The following is a 15064-nucleotide window of genomic DNA, read 5'->3' on the forward strand; positions in this document are numbered from 1 at the left end:
AAAAATCTTGTTTTCAGCAGGGGACAGGTATTCATATTTTGTAAAGTGGACTCATTCCAAACTTGTATGTCAGACACTGAGATAAATTTTGGGGAAACAAGAGTGGGCACAGCCCATTCTCTTAATGAGCTTACCAAACCATAATTCTGGAAGCTCTATGGAGAATTAGCGTTTATGCTGAGGTCATTCATACTTAACAGATGTCAGACCTTCCGAATTTAGTCATCTGCTGGACTCTACTTTACCATAAGGGTTCCATTTTCCTGGTCCTGGTTCCTTGCCATTGTTCATTCTCTAACTCTGCTCTCTTCTTGCCTGGGAGCCAATTCCCTTTTGTCAATTTGTGCTGTGAAATACAGTCCTTGATTCTTATAAACGTGATTCAACAACCTGGTGCTTGGGTTTGAAGGTACCTAAAAACTGATGCATTGATGTGGTTTCTAAAATTACAAGTCACTCAGGGGAACCTGATGTTAGATTAGGCAAGAAACTGCAGCCCTTTCAGAATACCGTAGGATCAGTTCCTATTTCTAAGTTTGGACAGCATATGCATTGTTGCATAATTCAGATGAGAAAGCTGCTTCCTGTTACTCAGGTACAGGGTCCTTAAACCATCAAACTATTCACAAGCCCTCTTCCAGAGACTCCAGCCTATTCAGATCACATCTGCTGCCAAGTGGCAATATGAAGTTTCAGTTCTCTCTCTAAGATCTTATTTATTTATTCATGAGAGACACACAGAGAGAGGGAGAAGCAGGACCCCGTTTCCAGGATCTCACTGAGCCCCTGGGCCTCCCAGTTCTCACTGTTTAGACCTGATGAAAGTGGCAGAGAGGAAGGGCTCTGGGTAATCATCGCATGCAGGTTATTTGATACTGAATCTTTAAAAATTTATTATCGTGACCCCATACATCGAGGTTTAAAAAAGCCTCCCTGATAATTGTAATTCCGTAAAGCTGGGGCCAGTCCCCGCACTCCGGACCCTGCAAGCGCTCCACGCTCTCACGGGATACGCATGTGTAACACCCGTACACGCACGCCCGTAGACCTAACCTGCAGGGTCAGACGCCGTACAGAGGCCACCAGGGCCACCAGGGCCAGGCCTGCGGGGAAGGCAACGGGCGGAGGGAAACCGTGCAGCGCACACAAGCCCCCCGTGCCTGCGGCTGCACCCGGGGCCTCCGGCGGCCGCGCCCCGGGGCCGGGCTCAGATCAGAATCGCCTCGATAATCAGCGGCGCGGGACGGGCCCGGCCTCGTCTATCTGATCAATTCATCACTTCTGAGCGCCGGGCCCCGTCAGACCAGCGCCGGGGCCGCGGTGCTGCCGCCGCCCGCGGGCCTCGCCGCACAGCGCCCCGCGGAGGGGGCTTCGCAGGAGGGAGCTTTTCATCTCGGGCCGGCCCGGCGGGGCTGGGTCACAACCCGATCAAATAAGATCAAGGTGTAGACGGGGGGAGGGGCTCAGGGACGGCGCACACACGCTCGCCTTGCACGCCCCACGTGGACCCACCACACTCGCGCGCCCACTCACTCAGCCCACACGCGCCTTCCACGCGCCTTCCACGCACATCGCAGCACCACACACAGCACCGCCGCCCCAGGCCGCTCTCCCTCCGGGAAGGGCCGGAAGTCGGCAACCCCCTTTTAAAGGCCTCCGCCCCGGAGGATTCTGGGAGGAGTCACTGAGCGCAACGCCCTCGGCCCGGTGCGCCCTCGGTGCGCTCTGCTGCCCTCGCGTGGCTCGGAGGGGGAACCCGGGTCCCCGGGAAGGTTTGGACAAAACTCCGGCAAGACTAGACCGCAAGATCGTGCTTGTCTTTTTTTCCCCCCTCTCTTTAAAGATTGTAGTTATTTATTCATCACAACACACAGACACACAGACACACACACACACACACACGCGGGCCCCATGCAGGGAGCCCCACGTGGGACTCGGTTCCGAGTCTCCAGGATCACGCCCTGAGCTGCAGGCGGCGCTAAACCTCTGAGCCACGGGGGCTGCCCTGATCGTGCTTGCCTTACGCACGATCTTTGCCCAAGTACATATTTATATCCGTATCTATAGCTTTCCTTTGATCTTCGACCCACGTCTTTGATCCAAGTTCTGGATATAAGATGAGTCAGTCGCAGGAGATTTATAGATGATGACTGCTGTCCCATGGAGAAGGCAACCCTGGTCATTAACCAGGATCGGCGCCCCCAGGAGCTCCTTCTCCCAAGGGAAAAGGAAAACATTTTACCAAAGGGAAAAGTGAGAATAGATTATTTAAATCCAATGATTTAGGGACGCCTGCGTGGCTCAGCGGTTGAGCGCCTGCCTTCAGCTCAGGACCTGATCCCAGGGTCCCAGGATCGAGTCCCCATCCGGCTCCCTGCATGGAGCCTGCTTCTCCCTCTGCCTGTGTATCTGCCTCTCTCTCTCTCTCTCATGAATAAATAACAATCTTTAAAGAAATAATAAATCCAATGACTTAGTAGTCAGGCTGTGAAATGAATAAAAGCAGGAAGGCATATCCCTGTCATTTACAAGAGCCCTCTTACTACTGGGAGCTTGATTTTTTTTTTTTTTTAAGATTTTATTTATTCATGAGAGAGACAGAGAGAGAGGCAGAGACACCGGCAGAGGGAGAAGCGGGCTCCATGCAAGGAGCCCGACGCAGGACTCGATCCCAGGTCTCCAGGTTCATGCCCTGGGCCAAAGGCGGGGCTAAACCGCTGGGCCACCCGGGTGCCCGGGTATTGCTGAGCCTTCACTTACTGTCCATTAAAGCATGTCTTTCAAATTCCAGAATGAGTAGTGACTATATAATGAGAATTAGCTCCTTTCACATCAAGGGACACAATTTTTTACATGTCAGTTCCTTCTTTCTCCTTTTTCAACGAAAAACGTTTGTGTGTGGATAAGGTAAATCAGAAGAATTTTGTGGATTTATAATTTGTAACTGTGCCAGTTCCACTGTGCACTTGGAATAAACAAATAGGGGAAAACTATCCATTCATGTCAGAATCCCACTGGCTCAAGGATTTTCTGGGTGCATGGATGGTAAACCTGATAATCTCGTTTCATTTTTTGGTTTTTTTTTTTAAGATTTTACTTATTTATTCATGAGAGACACCCAGAGAGAGAGAGAGAGAGAGAGAGAGAGAGAGGCAGAGACACAGGCAGAGGGAGAAGCAGGCTCCATGCAGGGAGCCCGATTTGGGACTCCATCCTGGAACTCCAGGATCATGCCCTGAGCTCAACTGCCCTGCCACCCAGGCATCCCTGATAATCTCATTTGAATGAAGTTTATGACTGGTAATGACAGATATTTGTATTCCATTGCAGTGGTAGATAAAATGTATGGAGTGTTATCTGCCTTATTTAATATACTTTAAAACTTATTCATATATACATGCTTATATATAAGCTGATACATGTATCAGTTCCCTCAAAGGAGGAAACTACACCTTCATAAATTCTGAACTATATCGCATATTTGCTGACCATTACAAGGGATTAACAGGAATAAACTAATAGTTTATTAGTCACTAATAAACTAAAAAGGTATACTTGGGTAGAACCCAGGGGACTGTTGAACACTTAATGAATTCATCATGTGACAAATAAAATGGACAAAAATAGTAGGGAAAGAAATTTTATTTTCAAGGATTTGTGCATACAGTGGTGAATAAAAAATTGTATTTCAACTATAAAAGGCTGACTCCATCCCACCCTGGTATTCAGGGTTTATGGTGATGCCAGTTTGAATCTGAGGCAATATTGCTATCCCCCTGCTTCCACCCCTAAAAGACTCGCTCAGAGGAACAACTTCCTATAATTTTTAGTCAAAATATATATGACACATCAACCAAAGTAATGAGTTAAACAGCCGTCTGCTCATCTGCTTACATAAAGGCAAGAAATGAAATAAGCTGTGTATTTGTTTCTTGCTGTAAATTACCTTCATTTTGTGCACGTTTTTGGTACATTCTCGTATGAAAACATCTCAAAATATAACAATTTAGGTCAAGGTGACCCATCTGGGAGGTTGTAAAAATTGGTTTGAACTAGAACTGTGAAATGAAATATGAAGCAGCTCTACTCACCAAGCTTAGAGACATTAGCCCTATTGGAAAACAAGTCATTAAAGCTACAAAATAAGTGCAAAACATGCTAAACCTGTATTTCCAGGGAGTGACATTCCTGCTGGCCAACAGGTCCCAAACACACCTACAAGGTGTAACTCTTCCTTTCTATTCCAATAGATGTCCTTTCCCTCATGCGAAAGATCCTCAGAAGTGACAATGGAAAACACATTAATCATTGAAATTTACCCTGCAGGCCAATTCTGGAAGAGGCAAAAGCCACAACTCTGAGATGATTAGACATGTAGTGTTTACTTGAGGACTTTCTATACCTCTAGAAACCCTCAAAGCACTGAACTGCCTATTTTGGAACCTAAACTTCCTAGCAGCTTTTCTTTGGGGATAAGAAAAAAAAACAATTTCCTGCCACACAGGGGTCAACCACAGCTAACCTGTCCATAGTCAAGTTTTACTGTAATGGACAATCCAATTAGTTCCTATACTTTTGCTTGCTTTTTACAATAATTTAATTTTAGACCAACTCTCTTTTTTAAATGGGTCTTTTCTCAAATGTTGAGTCATCTAAAATGATTTGTGTAAGGTATCATATCCATGGAAAGGCCTATTAATCTCTATTGCAAACATCTGTTTTCCTTTACTTTAGAAAACACCCTCATTTTATCCATGGATTCTATGAACTGTCCCAACATGCCCGTGAATATCAACAACTTCTCTCACTCATTTGAATTTACCATGTTCTTATAATACAGACAGAGAGTTTCCAAGATACCTAAAGAGTACTGCAATATGAGGAAAACTAAGAGTTGCCCAAGAAAAACAAGCAATCAATTAAAAATTGCCATAATAACCCAGACTCAAACACAGAATAAGGCTGTGTCTTGGATAACATGACAAAACATCCATCTAACATCACAATAAATTCTTATACTAAATGACTTTACTAGTGTATGAATTATATACTAAATTTTACTCTAACTGCAAATATATTAAAAATTATTTCTTCAATACTTTCTCTTTTCCCTAGTAATGGCATTTAAGACTGAGTAACGCTATTTAGTACTCAGTAATTTAGAGTACATAAAAAGGTTTTAGGAAAATTACAACAGTGGATTCATTTTCTCTATACCATTTGATGGGATGAAGTCTCTTTTGGGGGATACTGGCGAACAGAACATTTTTCTCATCCCAAAGTTACTGCTTTCTGGTCTCATCACAGACAGATAATTCCTAAATCTTATATAGGCCCAGATTTTCTTGGCAAACTCTTGAGCTACCAACACAGCACAGCTATTTCATCTCTCCTCTTTTTGCAGTGAGGACCATGCCTCTCTTTTCTGTTCCCAGATGGGTATATGAAAGAGAAATTTCCAAAGCTGAACATTTTTCTTGGTATTGTTTAACTCCTATTCCCCTCCTCCCCCCTCACCCACCTACCGCCCCCCCTACCACCCCCACCAATTTTCCAAATCCAAATCAAACAGTGGAGGGGGAAAAAGTCAAGTCTTGAAAATCCTCCTTCCAAGAGGTGTGAATATAGCCTATGTCCTTCCCTAACGAGGCTCGGTTTGAAAAGATCCTCAGGATGGGCTGAAGAACAAAATGGGTGACAGGTTTTGATGCAGGAGGTATGTAATCTTGTCACCGTGGGGTGTAATTTATCTGGACATTATATGCTCTCTGCTGAGGACTGATTCACACACAGGTCAAAGGAAGTTGGCCTTCTGGAGTCCCCTGAAGCATATATAATGTTTGTAACCAGGAGGAATTTCCCCTATATACAGTAGGGGCAGATGCTGTGGCGTCATCTTGGGGACTTTGATGATTTTAGCTGAGCTCTCTTACACTGGGCCCAGGCCCCCGACAGTTTCTTCACCCTCATCCTCTTGGTTGGCAGCTGATGAGATGGATGCTTTGGAATTCATTTTACAAACAGGACGTAAAAGGCCATTACAACGCAGGCGATTGCCACAGCAGCATGCAGCCTGGTTCCAATCACAGCGGCTAGCAGACAAAAGTAAAAAGAGAAAAGAAATCACATCTGCCCTTCATGTAAGTCCTCACTTTCAAGGTGAGCACTTAAGGTGCTATTGCCACAGCAGCATGCAGCCTGGTTCCAATCACAGAGGCTAGCAGACAAAAGGAAAAAGAGAAAAGAAATCACATCTGCCCTTCATGTAAGTCCTCACTTTCAAGGTGAGCACTTAATGCTATTAAGATATTTTGAAACCTGTAGTCACGATGAAGAGACCTATCAAGGTTCTCAAGAACCCACTCAGGAATGCATTTAAATACTATCTTTGGGGGCACCTGGGTGGCTCAGTGGTTGAGTGTCTGCCTTCTGCTTGGATCATGATCCCTGAGTCCTGGGATCAAGTCCCAAATCAGGCTCCCCACAGGGAGCCTGCTTCTCCCTCTGCCTGTGTCTCTGCTTCTCTCTGTGTCTCTCATGAATAAATACATTTTTAAAAATAATTAATTAATTAAAAAATATTAGACTTAAGCTCTAGGTTCTAGGTTAACATACTCTTTGTATTTTGCCCTGTTTTGACAAAAGATTTAGGTAGGTAGGATTTACCTATAATAAAAAGTGAAAAAGCATTTGAATTAATGAAACTTAAAAGAGAATCCAGTATATTCTTTCTAGAAATTCAGAAAAACTTTACATTGAGAAAATATTACAACAATTCTAGTCCAGTCTAAAATGCTTTAATTTATATACTTTTACTACATGGAGGATATTAAAATTACCTTGATGCGAAAATAAATAGTTATATCGCAGTGGAACCAAATATAATGCCACAATAACCTATCCCACCTCCCCCACACGCACACTTTGTAGCACCTCACTGTCCAGAGATGGCAATCTCCTCTCCCTGTCCAGATAAGATCTTACCTTTGTAAAACACACCCCAAACTCCTTTCTTCTCTGATAGCAGCCAGGTTTTGAGACGAGGTACTTTCTTGAAGTAAGCACAGGTGCAAACAAAGAGCAAACCAAACACCAGAATTCCATCCAAGGAGTACACTATTATAGAAAGAAACACACACACACACCTTTGGTACTAATCTGGCTTGGAACAGGTGATCCCATTTGAGAATGCAAAGGAGAACAGAGTGATATCAAGACATTAAAATCAATTAGCAATGCCAACCCTTGACAAGAGGAAGCCTAAAATCCTGGGACTGACAAGGTTACTTCACTGTTCCCCAAATTGCTTGCAGACAGCCCTCTTACAAAGATTTCACTGCACCTTCTCCTCCTCTTTCAAGAGCTACAAGTCTCGGGGATCCCTGGGTGGCTCAGCGGTTAAGCGTCTGCCTTCTGGCTCAGGGTGTGAGGCTGGAGTCCTGGGGATCCAGTCCCACGTTAGGCTCCCTGCACTGAGCCTGCTTCTCCCTCTGCCTGTGTCTCTGCCTCTCTCTCTGTCTCTCATGAATAAATGAATAAAATCTTAAAAAAAAAAAAAAAGAGCTACAAGTCCTGAGAACACTGCATCACTTTACTGGAATCAGCCTCCCAGGAATGGCCAGTGTTGATAACAGTTTGAGAGAGGTGTGAGAATCCTTGGAGCATGAGCGGAGGAAAGTACACATGTTCCTATTATCAATCACTCATGTGATAAAGGAGAGCTAGATGTTTAGCCAAGTCTCTCAGATCTGCATTTGCTGAAGAATATGTTAAGGCAAAAAGTAAAGCTAAACGGATATAGCAACTTTCCTACGCTTATCTTACACTTTATGCATGATACTCTACTTACAAACCAAATTTCTGCTACAATAACAACACATTCTTGTTAAAAAAAAAAAAAAGGCATCTGAGGCATTGACATAGAACAACTGTGGGGCACCTGGGTGGCTTAGTCCGTTAAGTGTCTGCCTTCAGCTCGGGTTATGATCCCAGGGTCCTGCATCCGCCCTACTTAGCTGGTAGTCGGCTTCTCCCACGCCCTGTGCCCCTCCCCACTGCTTGTGTGCGCTCTCTCAAATAAATAATCTTTGTTTTACAAAAAGGACAACTGCGGGAGCGGGGGGAAGCTTTGAACAACTGGTTCTACTTCTTCCATATGTTAACATGCTATTTCTTGTACGCGTACGCACAATGAAGCACCTAACTGCAAAAAAGAAAAAAAAATCAGAACAAAAGAGGAGGGAAAGTAACTAAAATTTGCTCAGTTATTATTATCTTTCAGACTGCTCTCTTATTTCTTGGTTCTGATTATCTCTTCCTCCCAGTGATGTCCCAGTACTGTGCCTCGGTAACCTTAGACCTGTGACCTGCCCAGGAAGCTCCTGAAGGATATTGTACATAATCAGTACCTGCGAGTTCCGGGCCACTCTATCTCCCTCTCTTCAGTAAAACTATCTCACAGCCAGTAAATTAACACATACACTAAATTCTTATGATGAATGATACTTCAACGTATTATACTTTAATTAAGTTCTTGCAGAAAATACCAAAATTCACAAGGTGAAGTTTGAGTCTCCACTGCCTGGCTCGTGGAGAAGGTACCTCTGGGAAATGCTTTCTTGTGCCCCTCAAATCATACTAAGAAGCCTTCTCTTCTTTCCAGTAAAGTTGACTCTAAAGACCATAAAGGTCCTGCCCCTGCACTTCCCTGGAATTCGGAAATCATGTCCAGAAAGTGTTCGGAGACGTTTGGAAACGTAGGTGGGATAAACGGTTGCAACCGCCACCTCGTCGGGAGAGGCAGTGTTTAAACCCGACCCGTGCAGCCCTGGGCGGGGTCTTCGGATGGCACCAGGCAGACAGGGCTTTAGAATCAAACAAGTGGAAGCTTTCCGGCATTTTTTCAAAACAAGGAGAACTTTAAGGGTCTACGTTCGCCTCCAAAAAGTGTGAGGCTTGACCCTGTAGTTTCTCGTCCTGCCCCCGAGGCTACAGTCCGGGAGTCTGAGAACGTAGGAGCCGAGAGAAGGATCCTCTTCCCCCTGGTGCTCAAGCAACAGTGCGGCCGGGCCCGGCCTGCCTGTCTTGCAAGGGCTAGAACGCACTTCTCGGAAGGCACGAGGGAAGCAAGGCCAGGGGCTGAGCACCGGTGCGGACGAGAGGCCCTGGCAGCCCAGGTGCGCACGGGACGGCGGGGCCGCCAAGGGGCCTGCGGACCAGCGGCAGCCGCCCCGAGAGGCCCCCGCGGGGCTGGCCTGCGAGGGGGCGGGAGACTCGCCACGTCAGGCCCGGGCCCGCCCGCCACGTTTCCCCGGGCCCTTTCCTCCCATTCTCCGCTCTGGGCGTTGGCTCTCACCGTTCGTCATGGCGGCTGGGCCCGGGCCTGGCTGGGGGCTCCGGGATCGGCTGTGCGCGGCCGCGGCCAAGACTGGGGAACCAGCTCCGGGTTGACACTTCCCGATCGGGGTCGCGGCGACGCGGGAGGCGAAGTACGCAGGCGCAAGGACAGACAGGCGAGCGCCGAACGCAACCAGGCGGGGCTAGCGGATTGCGGAGCCAGGGGACGCGGCTGGGCGGTGCCTGCTTACGCACGCGCGAGAAGAGCGGCGTCCGAGAGCCTCCCGGCTGGCCGCAGTGACCCGGCTTCTTCCGCGGGAACCTGCAGCGGGAGCGCTAGGCCTGGCCTGGCCTGCTCGCGGCCGTCTATTTGGATAGGTCAGGCTTGCAGCTTTGCGCTTTATTCTGCGCTGTGGCAGCTGCTGTGTGTGTGTGTGTACGCGAGAAGCAACCTCCCTGCGACGGCAAGATGTGTGTGTGTGTGTGTGTGTGTGTGTGCGCGCCCAGCAACCTTCCTGCGAGGCATGGTGTGTGTGTGTGTGTGCGTGTGTGTGCGCGCCCATCAACCTTCCTGCGAGGCATGGTGTGTGTGTGTGTGTGTGTGCGTGTGTGCGCGCCCAGCAACCTTCCTGCGAGGCATGGTGTGTGTGTGTGTGTGCGCGCGCGCGCCCAGCAACCTTCCTGCGAGGCATGGTGTGTGTGTGTGTGCGTGCGTGCGTGTGCCCGCCCAGCAACCTTCCTGCGAGGCATGGTGTGTGTGTGTGTGCGCGCGCGCGCCCAGCAACCTTCCTGCGAGGCATGGTGTGTGTGTGTCTGTGTGCGCGTGTGCGCGCCCAGCAACCTTCCTGCGAGGCATGGTGTGTGTTTGTGTGTGCGTGCGCGCACACGCCCAGCAACCTTCCTGAGAGGCATGGTGTGTGTGTGTGTGTGTGTGTGTGTGTGCACGTGCGCGCCCAGCAACCTTCCTGCGAGGCATGGTGTGTGTGTGTGTGCGTGCGTGCGTGTGCCCGCCCAGCAACCTTCCTGCGAGGCATGGTGTGTGTCTGTGTGTGCGCGCGCGCATGGCCAGCAACCTTCCTGCAAAGCATGGTGTGTGTGCGCGTGTGCGCGCCCAGCAACCTTCCTGCGAGGCATGGTGTGTGTGTGTGTGCGTGCGTGCGTGTGCCCGCCCAGCAACCTTCCTGCGAGGCATGGTGTGTGTGTGTGTGCGTGTGCGCGCCCAGCAACCTTCCTGCGAGGCATGGTGTGTGTGTGTGTGTGTGTGTGCGCACCCAGCAACCTTCCTGCGAGGCATGGTGTGTGTGTGTGTGTGTGTTTGTGTGTGCTCGCGCGCGCCCACAGCACCCTTTCTGCGAAGGCAAGGTCTCGGTCGGGGACTCCAGTCAGGAGAACCCTGACCCAGGGCTCAGGAGGCGGCCCCTGCAGCCTCGAGACCTGCTTTTACTGCACTGCCCCTTCTTTCTTGCCCTTTCCCCTTTCTTTCTACCTCCCTTTTTGCTATTGGGGTATTACCAGAATCACCACCCCCCGGTTTTATTGAGAAATAATTGACCTACATCACTTCTCTTACTCCTTATGGAAATCAGAATAGGCTCCGTCTGAACTCACAGAATGAAATAAGAAACATTATAACAGAAACAAGTCACATATTTCAGATCCTAAAGCTCCATTCTATCGGGAAACATTCAGATAGATGATTGCCTGTTTGTTTCTGTGGGTATTTCTTTAAACTTTCAGGAGACTCTCCATGATCTGTATTTGGTTAAATGCTGGAGTCACCTTGGCCACTTTAATCAGGAATGGAGGATATCAGGACAGAGCTTTTCACAACCCTTTCATGAGCTGAGGAAAGTTTAATGATGGAAGTAGAGTGGAGGAGACAAAGCCACAGGTCCCGTTTTGTAAATCGCAATCTTTAATTGTGCACAGTTAGACCTGCTTTATTAAAATGCAGGGAGAGGCGCCTGGATGGCTCTGGGGGTTAACTCTCCGACTCATGGTTTGGGCTCAGATCAAGTAAGGTCTGAGGGCCCGGGATGGAGCCTCGGGCGGGTGCCCTGCTGCAGGGAATCAGCTTCTCTCTCTTCTTCTGCCCCTCCCTCTGCTCATGCTTGCTCGCTCTCTCAAATATTTAAAAAAATAATAAACTGTGGCGACAGTGCAGCTCAATCTTCTGAAGCTGAAATTATGTGTAAGGTTACCAGTCGGCCGTGATTGACAGGGTCCTAAAAGAACTCTGTCCCCTCTTGCTGCAGTGCGATCTGCTGACTGCCTCCCGCTTCCTTACAGAAAAAAAAAGCTACCAAAATGCCTCCTTCTAAGAGCTGGAGTGGAGAAGCAAGCCAAAAGAAGCCTGATGCAGGACAGACTCCTTGTGAAAATATACATAAATGCCAGGGGGGAGGGGGCGGTGAGGGAAGACAAACAGGACAAAACCTAAGACAAGGCCAGATATATTTATGCACATACACACGCAAATCCCCCTGCCCAAATGAACTGCTCACGACCACTCAAAAACAACATAAAAATCCCTAATTGTCTTGGCCTTTAAACCTTTCATCAATTGTATCTAAAACATCATCAGCACTAATAACATCAGAGCAACTGTTAATTCCCTATAACTATAGAGCCCAAACCAGGTCCTAAATAAATTCATATTCACCAATTTGGATTGAATCATGTAGCTCAACTTCAATTAAAAAAAATTCTCCTCTCTTTTGGATACTATTGAACTGTGCTACCCTCACTGACCTGCACCTAATCGTTGTCTTTATTCAGATTCTTCCACATAAATACAGATGTTCCTAAGAAACTACACCCTTTCTCTTTATTGACTCTCATTTGGCGACCTCTTCTGTTCATAGTTTCAACTACTACCTCTTTGCAGAGTTCTGAAGTTAATGTCTATCCAAGCTCCAGCCTTACATTTCTTTTTTTTTTTTTCCTTTAAGATTCTGTTTATTATTCATTTAGAGACTCACAGAGGCAGAGACATGGGCAGAGGGAGAAACAAGCTCTCTCTGGGGAGCCGGATGTGGGACTCCATCCCAGGACCCTGGGACCAAAGGCAAGATGCTCAACCACTGAGTTGCCCAGGCATCCCCAGTCCTACATTTCTGATAGATTTTCTGATATCTGAAATATTTAAAGTCAAATGCAATTTCTCTCTGATTTCCCAGTTTCTATGATGAATATTTCTTTCCCCCTAATTTCTAAAATTCAAATTTGTAAATTAGTGTTGAGTCAATAAACTTTTTTCAAAAGTCATTCAGATTGTTCCCTTTTCAATCCTGCAGCCATCATATTAATGATTTTACTATTTCAGTCTTCTTTATTTTTTTTAAGATTTTATTTATTTATTCATGAGAGATACAGAGAGAGAGAGAAGCAGAGACACAGGCAGGAGAAGCAGGCTCCATGCAGGGAGCTCAATGTGCAACTAGATCCCAAATCGCGGGATCACACCCTGAGCCAAAGGCAGACGCCTAACCACTGAGCCACTCAGGCATCCCTATTTCAATCTTCTTTAAACATCAATTTTATCCTCCAGTAGTGAAAACTTACATTCATATAACATTTTGACATTTCCAAAGCCAACACACCTTGTCACATGATCCTATTTAATCCTTACAAGTGTCTTGTTACCCTATTTTGGAGATAAACTGAGATTTAGGGTAAAACAACCCAATGTCACACTCAAACAATAATTCTGGCCTTCTGAACTGAGTAGTAAAAAATTGTGCTCCAAATCACAATAACAACACAACTGTTGTTTCCTGTAACAGCAACTACTGACTGCTAAATACTGTTTAACTCCTTACCCTGTTACTCATGGCCTTCCTGCAGCACTTTCCACTGTTTGCCTAGGTAGACTAAGCTTCAGCTGTGAAAAGACTTCTGTTCTTCAAATGTACTCTTTGCTTTCACACTTTTTGCTCATGCTAATTACTCCTTTTGGTGATAACTTTATCTTACCGTTTTGTACTGATGGAAACCACTCCAATTTTTTTTTTTACAATTTATTTATTTATAGAGCATACAAGTAGGAGAGGGAGAGAATCTCAAGCAGACTTTGGACTCCCCATTGAGCACAGAGTCTCATGCAAGGCTCGCTCTCATCACCCTGAGATCATGATCTGAGCAGAAATCAAGAGAGGGCCCCTTAACTGACTGAGCTACTAGGTGCCCCACAGCCACTCCAATTTTAGCCACTCTCTAAAAGATAAGTGTTTTTTCCCAATCACTCTCAGAATTTAAGAATAAAGTTTAAGGACAAAGACATCACAGTTGGAGAGACGAGAAGAGTGATTAGTTGGCTAATTACTATTTCAAAGGACAGTGATAAACCACAATATCTTACTATGATTAAGTAATTATTTTATACTCTGCCCAGAATTTGCCCATTTCTAGTTTTTCTTTTTCCATATGTCTTTCTTCTTCCTACTCCTTCCCACCCCTACATTCTCTTACATTCATCTTTTCTCTCTCTACATTTTTTTCTCTAGGTTTTATAAGGTAGTTTATCTTTTTATTAAATAAAATGAATCATGGGGCACCTGGGTGGCTCAGTGGTTGAGCATCTGTCTTTGGGTCAGGTTGTGATCCTGGAGTGGGGATCGAGTCTAGCATCAGGCTCCCTACAGGGAGCCTACTTCTCCCTCTGCCTCTCTCTGTGTGTCCCATGAATAAATAAATAAAATCTTAAAAAAAAAAAAGATGAATCTCACCAGATTTTTCTTTCTTTTTTTTTTAAGATTTTATTTATTTATTTATGAGAGACAGAGAGAGAGAGAAGCAGACGGAAAAGCAGGCTCCACACAGGGAGCCTGATGCAGGACTCAATCTTGGAACCCCAGGATCATGCCCTGGGCCAAAGGCAGGCGCTAAACCGCTGAGCCACCCAGGGATCTCCCCAGATTTTTATTTCAAAATTTGTTATACCAAGAATTTTGTATTTAAAGCAATTGTGTTTTCTTTCTGTAAAATTGGGTTGTATTGGTTGCTCCTTTTTATGGTCTTCGAAGGACTAAATGAATTACTGTTTACAACAATACCTGGCATGCACTAAGCACTCCATAAATGCTAGTCATTACTATTGTTGCTGTTCATTTGTTTAAAAAATATTAACCAGTGTCTAATATGTGCTGAGCACTTTGCTAGATTTTGCAGGAATAGAGGCAGAAATAAGTCCCTGCCCTCAGGGAACAAACGGTATCAGAGAAGATAGATAAATGAATACATTTAATTGAGCACAGGCATTATGTAAAGACATTATCTTTGATCTTCATAACTGTTCTGTAGAATATTTTTAAAATTAGAAATCTAAGATTCAAAGGAGGCACATGGGTAGCATCACATAAGTAGTTAGGATCCAAGCCCAGGTCTGTCTCACTTCAAAGCTTCCTTCCTCTTGCTTTTATACTGCAGTTTGGAATGCTTTCCCATGATACTGATCTTTGATGGTTTTGTTCCAAGCCTGTCACCCTGGAAAGCACCATAGCCTTACATTAGGCCAAAGCCTGGGCCACTGGCTCTTGCAGCCAAACTATGGGGGAATAAATAGAGCTTCCTCAGTTCATTTCAGCCTCCACTGGAAGACAGGCAGTTGTTGCCAAACATCTGTCAGTCAAGAACAGTGGCCTGTTTGTTCAGGTTGTTGTGGTCACTGCGGTAAACACTAATCTGTCATGGGGACTATGACTATGGCATTCTGGTTGAACCAAAGAAT

The 15064-nt window shown here is 46.0% G+C and overlaps 1 protein-coding gene and 1 non-coding gene across 2 annotated transcripts; both read right to left on the bottom strand.

Annotated features, from left to right (window-relative positions):
* Positions 1-1207: 1207 nt before the first annotated feature.
* LOC119872424 lies at positions 1208-1624 on the bottom strand. The gene has a single exon (XR_005361513.1).
* A 2000-nt stretch (positions 1625-3624) lies between these two features.
* On the bottom strand, positions 3625-9514 carry TMEM167B (transmembrane protein 167B). Its single transcript, XM_038541101.1, has 3 exons — positions 9356-9514; positions 6985-7116; positions 3625-6092 (listed from the first exon to the last, which is right to left on the bottom strand). The coding sequence occupies exons 1-3, from the start codon at positions 9363-9365 to the stop codon at positions 6010-6012; spliced, it is 225 nt and encodes a 74-aa protein (XP_038397029.1). The 5' UTR covers positions 9366-9514; the 3' UTR covers positions 3625-6009.
* Positions 9515-15064: the final 5550 nt, after the last annotated feature.

The sequence above is a fragment of the Canis lupus genome, chromosome 6, assembly GCF_011100685.1.
Source record: "Canis lupus familiaris isolate Mischka breed German Shepherd chromosome 6, alternate assembly UU_Cfam_GSD_1.0, whole genome shotgun sequence".
Taxonomy (NCBI): domain Eukaryota; kingdom Metazoa; phylum Chordata; class Mammalia; order Carnivora; family Canidae; genus Canis; species Canis lupus.

Bases quoted from the DNA above. Each gene is read 5' to 3' on its own strand.
- TMEM167B (XM_038541101.1), bottom strand. The intron at 6,093-6,984 runs GTAAGATCTTAT...TTTGTCTGCTAG, and splicing joins TTGGGGTGTGTTTTACAAAG to CCGCTGTGATTGGAACCAGG.